The sequence below is a fragment of the Phyllopteryx taeniolatus genome, chromosome 1, assembly GCF_024500385.1.
Source record: "Phyllopteryx taeniolatus isolate TA_2022b chromosome 1, UOR_Ptae_1.2, whole genome shotgun sequence".
NCBI lineage: Eukaryota > Metazoa > Chordata > Actinopteri > Syngnathiformes > Syngnathidae > Phyllopteryx > Phyllopteryx taeniolatus.
This window is the reverse complement of record NC_084502.1, coordinates 29,870,494-29,882,520: the sequence shown is the minus strand read 5'-3', so window position 1 is coordinate 29,882,520 and position 12,027 is coordinate 29,870,494. Positions and strand designations below refer to the sequence as shown.

The 12,027-nt window shown below is 43.9% G+C and overlaps 1 protein-coding gene across 9 annotated transcripts in view; it reads right to left on the bottom strand.

Moving 5' to 3' along the window:
- slc6a8 (solute carrier family 6 member 8) overlaps nucleotides 1-12,027 on the bottom strand; it is a 28,077-nt gene that overhangs the window by 9,299 nt on the left and 6,751 nt on the right. For 8 of the 9 annotated variants that reach the window (XR_009790462.1, XR_009790463.1, XM_061787567.1 and 5 more), the window contains exons 2-4: nucleotides 9,196-9,327; nucleotides 5,551-5,812; nucleotides 1,195-1,327 (exon numbers count right to left, since the gene is read on the bottom strand). Coding sequence is in view for 7 of the 9 variants with exons in the window: in XM_061787567.1 (XP_061643551.1) it covers nucleotides 1,195-1,327; nucleotides 5,551-5,812; nucleotides 9,196-9,327 (527 nt within the window). In the remaining 2 variants the exon portion in view is untranslated. The remainder of the gene's footprint in view (nucleotides 1-1,194; nucleotides 1,328-5,550; nucleotides 5,813-9,195; nucleotides 9,328-12,027) is intronic. The other variant, XM_061787584.1, reaches the window with a different exon arrangement.

Genomic DNA, 12,027 nt, shown 5'->3' with positions numbered 1-12,027 from the left:
CAATTAGTGCTTTGTCTTTTGTCTTTGTTTCTCTCTCCCTTCTAGAAACTTTGTTCTGTTCGACTGATCAAGTCTGATTCTCAATAAACCTCAACTATAATACCACACCGGAAGCTTAAAAACTCCACTGTGACACACTAAAACTGTTTCGGCATGAAAGGGATACAGATTTTACATTCTGCTTGACCTAACAGCCGAACAGGACAAAAAAATAAAAAATAAAAATAAATTTGTATGTAAAACAATTAACAATTTTCATTATTATTTTATTATTAAAGTAAAAAATACATATCCATTTAATATTTCTGTATTTTTATGAAATAATTGGTAAATCAACTAGAATCAAATAAACTATTAACACAATAGAAATGAACCATAAATCAACACTATTACATTCAAAGTTCATATTTTTCATTTATTTAATTTAATAATTGTTAAATTCACTCTAATCAAATTTATTTAAAATAATTAATTCTTAACTCATTGAACTAATTTTCTTCAATAGTTGGTTAATGAAGGATAATTGAATAAATGATCAATAACAAAATGAGAACTAACTATTATTTTATTAAAATAAGCTATTTTTGTGCTAAGAATGAGGCCAGTGACCAAAGGGTCGTAGTTCGATTCCTCCGACAGGCACAGCGCCCAGCCCCACCCTTCCCTCCATGTGCAAATCAAAGCTGCATTGTCCCAATGTCATCGCTGGAATACACATATGATCTTCATTATGTAACATTGCTAAACACACTCACGCACGCGCACACACACACACACACACACACACTGTGTCTCTCAGTCACGTCCCACTGCAGAACAAATGACCCCTCCCCCCTTGGCAAAGGACCAATCACAGGCTGCCAGATCATAGCCTCGCCGTGTCCCTGCTCTGGCCTCCTCCCAGCATCATCACCATGGCAACCATTAGTCTACCATGTGACTGCGTGTAGTGTGCGTGTGTGCTGCCGGACCGAATGCGAGCACACCCACACGCTCGGGTTTGAGAACGACTTGTTTGGTTTGACAGCTGATCATGTGAACTTTGACCACAGATCAATGCACCACGAGGACTCTCTCACACACTCTAACCGAGTCTGACTCCACACTCTCTTGCTGACGTCGCTAACTGATGATGCGAGCACCGCGAGTGTGCGTGTTGTTGCGTGTTGTTAGCATGTTGTTGCCATCTCTCACCTTTCCAGTAGATTTGACGCCCTTCCACACACAGAAGTAGACGAGCAGCCACACGGTGATCAGACACAACAGCAACTCCCAATTGACGTGACCCGGATCGTCTAACCCCGATGAGATGTTCAGAACCTTGTTCCTGCACACACGCACGCATGCACGCACGCACGCACGCACGCACGCACACACAAAGCTAGTTAGCATAGCTTAACTTAGGTTGAAGCTGATCAACCTCCTGTAGATGGAAATTGTTTCTTCTCTTATGTCACATTACGAGTCACCTCATATGCTACATGTCACATCAACTGACACACTACCTGTCATGCTACACGTCAAATGACACACACTGGACGTAGCACACTACATTTCACTTTTTGGCACGCTGCATGTTACGTGACAAATTGCAAAACGCATGACACGTCACATTACACTACATCACGAGTTACATGACACACTACATTACGTGACACAGTCTACATCACCCGACACACGACATGTCACATAACAGATCACATGACACAAAATGTCACATCAAACACGTGCCATCCTAATGATACATTACACTCCATGTCACATTACCTGACACTATGCAGCGCCGTGAAAAAGTATTGGCCCCCTTCTCAAATATCTTTGCTTAATGTGTCTACTTTAACGTTTAAGATGATCAAACAAATATAAATATCAGACAAATGCAACCCGAGTGAACTTAAAATGCTGTTTTTAAATGGTGATTTCATTTATTAAGGAAAAAAAACTATTCAAAGTTACCTGGCCCTGTGTGAAAAAGTAATTACTCCACTTGTTAAATCATGAATTAATTGTGGCTAATCACAATTTTGGGCTAATTTTCACTGATCACACCCAAGCCTGATTACCTCTAAACCTGTTCAATCAAGAAATAACTTAAACAGAATATTTCCAGACAAAATCAAGTCAGACGAAGGATCTAAAAAAGTTGCAACAAAATGACACTATCCAAAGAAATTCCAGAACAGTCGAGAAATAAAGTAATTGACATCTATCTGTCTGGGAAGGGTTACAAAGCCATTTCTAAAGCTTTAGGATTCCAGCGAACCATAGGGAGAGCCATTATCCTCACCTTGAGTAAACATGGAACAGTGGTGAACCGTCCCAGGACTGTGGCTGGCCTACAAAGATTACCCCAAGAGAACAGCAATGACTCATGCAGGTGGCCACAAAGGAACTCATGACAACTTCTAAAGGACTGCAGGCCTCCCTTGCCTCAGTCAAGGTCAATGTTCATGACACAGCAATAAGGAAGAGACTGGGCAAAATGGCATCCATGGCAGAGTTCCAAGGCGAAAACCACTGCTGACCAAAAAGAACATAAAGGCTCATTTTACCTTTGCAAAAAAAAATCTGAATGATGACCAAGACTTTTGGGAGAATATTATATGGACTGATGAGATGATAGTTGAGCTTTTTGGAAGGTGTGTGCCTCGTTACATCTGCCGTAAATGTAGCACAGCATTTCATAAAAAGAACACCCTACCAACAGTCAAACATGGTGGTGGTAGTGTGATGGTCTTGGGCTGCTTTTCACCTTCAGGACCTAGACAACTGTGATTGATGGAACCATACATTTTGCTCTTTAACAGAAAATCCTGAAGGAGAATGTTCAGCCATCAGTTTGTGATCTCAAGCTGAAGCGCACCTGGGGTCTGCAGCAGGGTAACGATCCAAAACACACCAGCAAGTTAACTTCTGAATGATTTTAAAAAAACAAAATGGTTTTGGTGTGGTTTAGTCAAAGTTCAGACTTGAATCCGATTGAAATGCAGTGGCATGACCTTAAAAAGCCCCCCCCCCCCCCCCCCACACCCCCATTTTTGCTGAATTCAAACAATTCTCCAAGGAAGAGTTGGCCACAATATCTCCACATTGATGTAAAAGACTCATTGCCAGTTATAGAAAATGCTTGATTTCAGTTGTTGCTGCTGAGGATGGCCCAACCAGTTATTAGGTTGAGGGGGCATTACTTTTCACACAAACTGAATAGATTTTTTTCCTCAATAAATGAAACCACCATTTTAAAACAGCATTTTAAGTTCACGTGGGTTATATTTGTCTGATATTTATATTTGTTTGATGGTCTTAAACATTTAAGTGGGGAAACTATGCAAATATATAAGAATTTGATAAGGGGAACAATATCTTTTCATGGCACTATGTCCCCTGACACCTACTGTAAGTCACAAGATGTGACATACCACGCTCCATGGCACATGACAAATACAGTGGGTACGGAAAGTATTCAGAGCCCCTTAAATTTTTCACTTTTTGTTATATTGCAGCCATTTGCTAAAATAATTTAAGTTTATTTTATTTCCTCATTAATGTACACACAGAAGCCCATATTGACAGAAAAAAAAACGAATTTTTGAAATTTTTGCAGTTTTATTAAAAAAGAAAAACTGAAATATCACACAGGTGTAAGTATTCAGACCCTTTGCTCAGTATTTAGTAGAAGCACTCTTTTGAGCTAATACAGCCATGAGTCTTTTTGGGAATGATGCAACAGGTTTTTCAAACCTGGATTTGGGGATCATCTGCCATTCCTCCATGCAGATCCTCTCCAGTTCTATCAGGTTGGATGGTGAACGTTGGTGGACAGCCATTTTCAGGTCTCTCCAGAGATGCTCAATTGGGTTTAAGTCAGGGCTCTGGCACGGGCATTCAAGAAGAGTCACAGAGTTGTTCGGAAGCCGCTCCTTCGTTATTTTAGCTGTGTGCTTAGGGTCATTGTCTTGTTGGAAGGTGAAGCCCAGTGTGAGGTCCAGAGCACTCTGGAGAAGATTTTCGTTCAGGATATCCCTGTACTTGGCCGCATTCATCTTCCCTTTGATTGCAACCAATCGTCCTGTCCCTGCAGCTGAAAAACACCCCCATAGCATGATGTTGCCACCACCATGCTTCACTGTTGGGATTGTATTGGACAGGTGATGAGCAGTGCCTGGTTTTCTCCACACATACCGCTTAGAATTAAAGCCAAAAAGTCCGATCTTGGCCTCATCAGACCAGAGAATCTTATTTCTCACCATTTTGGAGTCCTTCAGGTGTTTTTTAGCAAACTCCATGCGGGCTTTCATGTGTCTTGCACTGAGGAGAGGCTTCCGTCGGGCCACTCTGCCATAAAGCGCTGACTGGTGGAGGGCTGCAGTGACGTTTGACTTTCTAGAACTTTCTCCCATCTCCCGACTGCATCTCTGTAGCTCAGCCAGAATGATCTTTGGGTTCTTCTTTACCTCTCTCACCAAGGCTCTTCTCCCGCAATTGCTCAGTTTGGCCGGACGGCCAGCTCTCGGAAGGGTTCTGATCGTCCCAAACGTCTTCCATTTAAGTATTATGGAGGCCACTGTGCTCTTAGGACCCTTAAGTGCACCAGAATCTTTTTTGTAACCTTGGCCTGATTTGCCACAATTCTGTCTCTGAGCTCTTCAGGCAGTTCCGTTGACCTCATGATGCTCATTTGCTCTGACATGCATCAGCTGTTAGGTCTTATATAGACCGGTCCAATTAGTATAATCAAACACAGCTGGACACCAATGAAGGTGTCGAACTATCTCAAGGATGATCAGAAGAAATGGACAGCACCCGAGTTAAATATATGAGTGTCACAGCAAAGTGTCTGAATACATATGGCTGTATGATATTTCAGGTTTTTTTTTTTAATAAATCTGCAAAAATTTCAACAATTCCATTTTTTTTCTGTCAATATGGGGTGCTGTGTGTACATTAATGAGGCAAAACATTAATTTAAATTATTTTAGCAAATGGCTGCAATATAACAAAAAGTGAAAAATTTAAGGGGGTCTGAATACTTTCCGTACCCACTGTAAGTCCGATGACACACGTGACTTTATACTACATGACACACTTCATGTCACAGACACTGTATGGAACACACTACGTTATGTGACACATTCTACTTGACATGTCACATGACATTACATTTCACGCATCATCTGACAGACTATATGTCAGGTGACACATTACATGACAGGACACACTACGTGTCACATGACACACTGCCCGTAGTATTCATTTCATGTCACATGACACACAATGTATGTAACACACCACGTGACGTGACACATCTACACGACATCACCCGATACACGACTGAACAAGTCACATGACAGTCGCGACACGTCACACAATACATGACCATGACCACACGCTACATAATCAAGTGACACGTTACAGGTCACATTACGTGTCACATGACACACGTGACATTTCACATTGTGTCCCACGACTCAGATGATATGCAACACACTCCACGTCAGGCGAGCCATTCAACTAGTCGGTTACGCGGACGGTGGCGTGAGCAGGACTCACTCCCAGAACTCGATGATGGGCGATACAGCGTGGGCCAGCTGGGCGCAGGTGAGGTTTCCGCCGGCGACGTTGTCACTGGCATTGTTGCAGTGGTGCAAGCTGAAGGCGTCTACACAGGAGTTGCTGTTCCAGGCGTTGTCGCACGTGGACCACGGCAGGGTGGCGTTGAACGACTTGATGAGGTAGTAGAAAGCCCATGCCAGCACCATGATGTAGTACGTGTTAGAGAAGAACATCATCACCATGGACGCGTAGCCCAGACCTAAACACAAAAAGTGTGGGACAGTTGTTCTCTAACTTTTGACACTTCAAAACTTGCCTTCCAAGTACCACCACCATCATCTTTTTCTTTTCCTTTCAGCTTGTCCCATTAGGGGTCGCCACAGTGCGTCATCCTTTTCCATGTAAGCCTATCTCCTGCATCCTCCTCTCGAACACCAACTGCCCTCATGTCTTCCCTCATGACATCCATCAACCTTCTCTCTGGCAGCTCCATCCTCATCATCCTTCTACCAAAATACTCACTAATTCTCCTCTGGATGTGTGCAAACCATCGAAGTCTGCTCTCTCTAACTTTGTCTCCAAAACATCGAACCTTGGCTGTCCCTCTGATGAGCTCATTTCTAGTTTTATCCAACCTGGTCTCGCCGAGAGCGAACCTCAACATCTTCATTTCTGCCACCTCCAGCTCTGCTTCCTGTTGTCTCTTCAGTGCCACTGTCTCTAATCCGTACATCATGGCTGGCCTCACCACTGTTTTATAAACTTTGCCCTTCATCCTGGCAGAGACTCTTCTGTCACATAACACACCTGACACCTTCCTCCACCCGTTCCAACCTGGTTGGACCTGTTTCTTCACTTCCTGACCACACTCACCACTGCTCTGGACTGTTGACCCAAAGTATCTAAAGTTCTCCACCCTTGCTATCTCTTCTCCCTGTAGCCTCACTCTTCCCCCTCCACCCCTCTCATTCATGCACATATATTCTGTTTTACTTCGGCTAATCGGCATTCCTCTCCTTTCCAGTGCATGCCTCCATCTTTGTAACTGTTCCTCCACCTGCTCCCTGCTTTCACTACAGATCACAATGTCATCTGGAAACATCATGGTCCACGGGGATTCCAGTCTAACCTCATCTGTCAGCCTATCCATCACCACCGCAAACAGGAAGGGGCTCAGGGCTGATCCCTGATGCAGTCCCACCCACCTCCACCTTAAATTCATCTGTCACACCTACAGCACACCTCACCCCTGCTCTGCTGCCCTTGTACATGTCCTGTATTATTCTAACATACTTCTCTGCCACTCCAGACTTCTGCATGCAGTACCACAGTTCCTCTCTGGGTACTCTGTCATAGGCTTTCTCGAGATCCACAAAGAGACAAAGTAGCTCCTTCAGACTTTCTCTGTACTTTTCATCAACATCCTCAAGGAAAATAATGCATCTGTGGTACTCTTTCTAGGCATGAAACCATACTGTTGCTCGCAAATACCCAAATCTGTCCTGAGTCTAGCCTCCACTACTCTTTCCCATATCTTCATTGTGTGGCTCATCAACTTTTTTCCTCTATAGTTCCCACAGCTCTGCACATCACCCTTGTTCTTAAAAATGGGCACCTGCACACCTTTTCTCCATTCCTCAGGCATCTTCTCACACCCTAGAATTCTGTTGAACAAGCTGGTCAAAAACTCCACAACTCCTAGATGCTTCCATACCTCCACAGGTATGTCATCATCTGCATTTCCAGTTTTCATCCTCTTTAATAACTTTCTAACTTCCCCCTTACTAATCATTGCTAATTCCTGGTCCACCACAATTGCCTCTTCTACTCTTCCTTCTCTCTTATTTTCCTCATTCATCAACTCCTCAAAGTACTCTTTCCATCTATCCAGCACACGACTGGCACCAGTCAACACATTTCCATCTCTATCCTTAATCATCCTAACCTGCCATATATCCTTCACATCTCTATCCCTCTATCCAACCTGTATACATCTTTTTCTCCTTCTTTAGTGTCCAACCTGGCATACTATGTCATCGTCTGCTTCTTGTTTGGCCTTTGCCACCTCTACCTTCGCCCTACTTCGCATCTCCATGTATTCATTTCTCCTCTCCTCGGTCCTCTCACTGTTTCACTTTTTCTTAGCTCACCTCTTTTCTTGTATGATGTCCTGTACTTTGGGGATGCACCACCAAGTCTCCTTCTCCTCTTTTCTACCAGAAGATACACCAAGTACTCTCCTGCCTGTCTCTTCGATCACCTTGGCTGTAGTGGTCCAGTCTCCTACTGTCCACCAAGAGCCTGTTTTCACCTCTTCCTGAAAAGCCGCACAACACTGTTCCTTTCTCATGTTTCTCTGCTCTGCCTTTGTCTTCTTAATCTTCCTTCCCACCACCAGAGTCATTTTACACACCACCATCCTATGCTGCCTAATCACACTCTCCCCTACCACTACCTTACAGTGAGTAACCTCCTTCAGATTACATCGTCTGCACAAGATGTAATCCACTTGAGTGCTTCTACCTCCCCTATTGTAGGTCACTTTATGTACCTCCCTCTTCTGGAAAAAAGTGTTCACTACAGCCACTTCCATCCTTTTGGCAAAGTCTACCACCATCTGTCCCTCCAAGTTCCTTTCCTGGATGCTGTACTTACCCATCACTTCTTCATATGCCCTGTTTCCTTCACCAACATGTCCATTACAATTTGCACCAATCAAGACTCTCGCTCTGTCTGGGATGCTCAGAACTACTCCCTCTAGCTCCTGCCAGAATTACACCTCTAGGTCACATCCTACCTGTGGGGCATAGCCACTAATCACGTAACCAACTCTTCTTTTAAAATAACCCCGACTCCATTTCTCTTCCCATCTACACCATGGTAAAAAACGTCTGGTCTTAATGCCTTTCCACCTGCTCTCCTGGACACAAAATATATCACCCTTTCTCCTAATCATCATGTCAACCAACTCCCGAGACTTTCCAGTCACAGTCCCAACATTCAAAGTCCCCACATTCAGTTCTAGGCTCTGTACTTTCCTCTTCTCTTTCTGCCGAAGAACCCGCTTTCCACCTCCTTTGTCTTCGACCCACAGTAGCTGAATTTCCACCGCTACCCTGCAGGTTGACGCGCGGGTGGCGGACGTTGTTAACCCGGGGCACGACCGATCCGGTATGGAATTCTTTGGATGAACGCTCATATTTGTTTGGCAAAATTTTAAGCCGGATGCCCTTCCTGACGCAACCTTCTCCATTTATCCGGGCGTGGGACCGGCCTACAGTTTGCACTAGCTTGTGCCCCCCATAGGGTTGCATTAAGTACCGCGATCATGATCAAAATCAAAAGTTAAATACAACTTAACTGTACTTAGCAAATGTACTGCACTGGATTGAAAACAGCTGAAGCCACTGAAAATGTATGCACAATTGGAAGGTTTAATTCAGTGATTTTTTCATGTAACACTGGAGGGAGCCCATGTCCCGCACTTTGAGAACCACTTGTGTCTCTGTATTGTAAACATGTAGGGCACTTTGTGAGTACTCTCTGTGGGAAGCGCTATTGAAATACAATTGACTCACTCACACAGCATACTTCAACTTCCTGATGACACGATTGGGTCAAGAAGTAGGGGGCGTGGCCTACCTTTAAATAACGGTGCGATGTTCCACACATTGATGCTTCCCGCCTTCATGAACTGACCCAGCGCAATCTCCAGGAAGAAGATGGGCACCCCGCCCACAAAGACGATCAGCAGGTAAGGGATGAGGAAGACGCCTGAGCAGGAACACAGAGGAAGAAGTGTTCCTAAGTGACCTCATTAAGTTAGCCATTAACCTGCTCTACTTTTTGCCTGCAATGTTTAACTCTTAACTGATGCACATGCAATATTTATTGCAGACATACATACTGTATATTACACTGAGTGTAGTTGGTTTAGTAATACTGCTCTCTAGTTATCTGTACAGTACGTGATTTACACTCCACATGTTGTTGTATGTTGTGCAAATAGATCACGCAGTCGAGGAGTGGGTCACAATTTAGCTTGTGGACCAACGGTATCAGGTTCGAGACCAGCTGACGACAGCAATATGTATATGAGGAGAGGAATGTCAGCGCTCACGTCGGCGGAATCACGTCACGCGCACACGAATGGCTCAGAACAGAATGTGAGACGCGTTAGCACACTAAGCTGAAGCCAGTGCCACACTTAGCAAACTAATCTGGCTAATCCCAGCTAAATCAGTGTGGTAATTGAGTTTTTATTTCTTATTTTTAGAAAAACAACTGTATAACAAACAACATCCATCCATCCATCCATTTTCTGAGCCGCTTCTCCTCACAAGGGTCGCGGGAGTGCTGGAGCCTATCCCAGCTATCTTCGGGCAGGAGGCGGGGTACACCCTGAACTGGTTGCCAGCCAATCGCAGGGCACATAGAAACAAACAACCATTCGCACTCACAGTCATGCCTACGAGCAATTTAGAGTCATCAATTAACCTACCATGCATGTTTTTGGGATGTGGGAGGAAAGCGGAGTGCCCGGAGAAAACCCACACAGGCACAAAAGAAAATTAACAAACAGCCATTGCTACAACATTACTAAGACAAATAAACTCAGCCAACAATAGCACTGAACTTCAGCTCATTTTGTTGGGAAGCACAGCGTAAAATTCCTACATAAACCAGCATCTCCAAAAAAAGTATTCATGTTCCCTGTTATAAACAAAACTCCAGTTTCAATCTCGCTTCACTTCCACAAGGCCACAGCGTTGTAATTAGGGTCAGAGTGCAAGTCGTCTCTCTGACTGATATCAATTCCATTCCATACCATTTTCTGAGCCGCTTATCCTCACAAGGGTCGCGGGAGTGCTGGAGCCTATCCCAGCTATCTTCGGGCAGGAGGCGGGGTACACCCTGAACTGGTTGCCAGCCAATCGCAGGGCACACACAAACAAACAACCATCCGCACTCACATTCACACCTACGAGCAATTTAGAGTCATCAATTAACCTACCATGCATGTTTTTGGGATGTGGGAGGAAAGCGGAGTGCCCGGAGAAAACCCACGCAGGCACGGGGAGAACATGCAAACTCCACACAGGCGGGGCCGGGAATTGAACCCCGGTCCCCAGAACTGTGAAGCAGACGCTCTAACCAGTCGTCCACCGTCCCGCCACTTCATGAAACTTGTTTATTTAATTACATTTTTTATTACAGTTTTTCCTTTAAATAGCTTCCCCAATTGAAAAATGTAAAGGGGAACTTAACCATTTTTTTCCCCGCAAGAATACGTTGCATGTGCTCCCATTAGTATAAACACGGTATTCAGATTGATGGAATAAGAATTACACTGACTAATTCATCAATTTTCATCCATCTCAGGGGACCAACATGTTTGACAATATCGCCCTCTGTTGTCGGCCGAAATTATAACTAGCATAATTACGCGTTAATGACATGATGGCGTGAACAATTAGCGGTTATTTTCGTAATAGATTAAACTGACTATTATTTTTTCCATGAATTGATTAGAATTTACTTCTTGGTATGGTTAGGAAAATAGGTAAAAATATTGACTATTGTTTTCCAAAGTAAGAGCAGACGTTTGCAAATGTCTTACTTTGATTACACAATAAATCTGCTTTCATGATGGACTACAGAAATCAGAGAATATTTACTGTTGAGAGGCCGAAATCGGACGATTAGGACCATTTTAAGTTAAACAATGGCTCTTAAAAATGAATCAATCATCAAAATAGTTGTTGATTAAATTTATAAACGATTAGTTGTCGATTAAATGATTAATTGTTCCACATCTACTGCATACGGTGTCTCGTTTTATAACATGCTATTACATCAGTGTTAGAAAGTGTCACTTTCAGTGTAGTTTGTGTTGTCGAAAATAACGTCTAACTCCAACGAAACCCAATTATTTAATACCCAACTATTTATCCGCTAAGTAAGTAAGCGAGCGACTGTCACGCCGACCTGTGTGACAAGTCAGTGACACGCGTTTCATCTCTGTGATTTGACGCCAATGAGTGGACAGAAGCACAGAAGCTAACTAATGACTTGATGAGTCCTGGTGAGCTGTCATCAAGCCGATTTGACGTCAGGTAGAGCCTCCGCGCCAAGAGGTGGCGCTGGTCGCCAATTTCTGGTGGCAACACCTGCTGGTTAGCCAATAGGATTAAAGGATTACTGTCAACTGGCGCTAAACTGCGGCGCACGTGGTGCCAGGGATGACCGCGTCACAGTTGTACAACTGAAAATATCCCATGCCTTTGAACTCCACGCCACGCCCTCCTCATCACCGTGGCAACGAACCATCAATAGTCAGGAGAGAGGAGGGGCAAAACACAGGTTACTGTGGCAACCAGACTCATGATTCATCCAAAAGACTAATGGAAGCTCCCACACGCACGTACACACACATACATAACACACACATACACGCTCACAAGCAACACACAT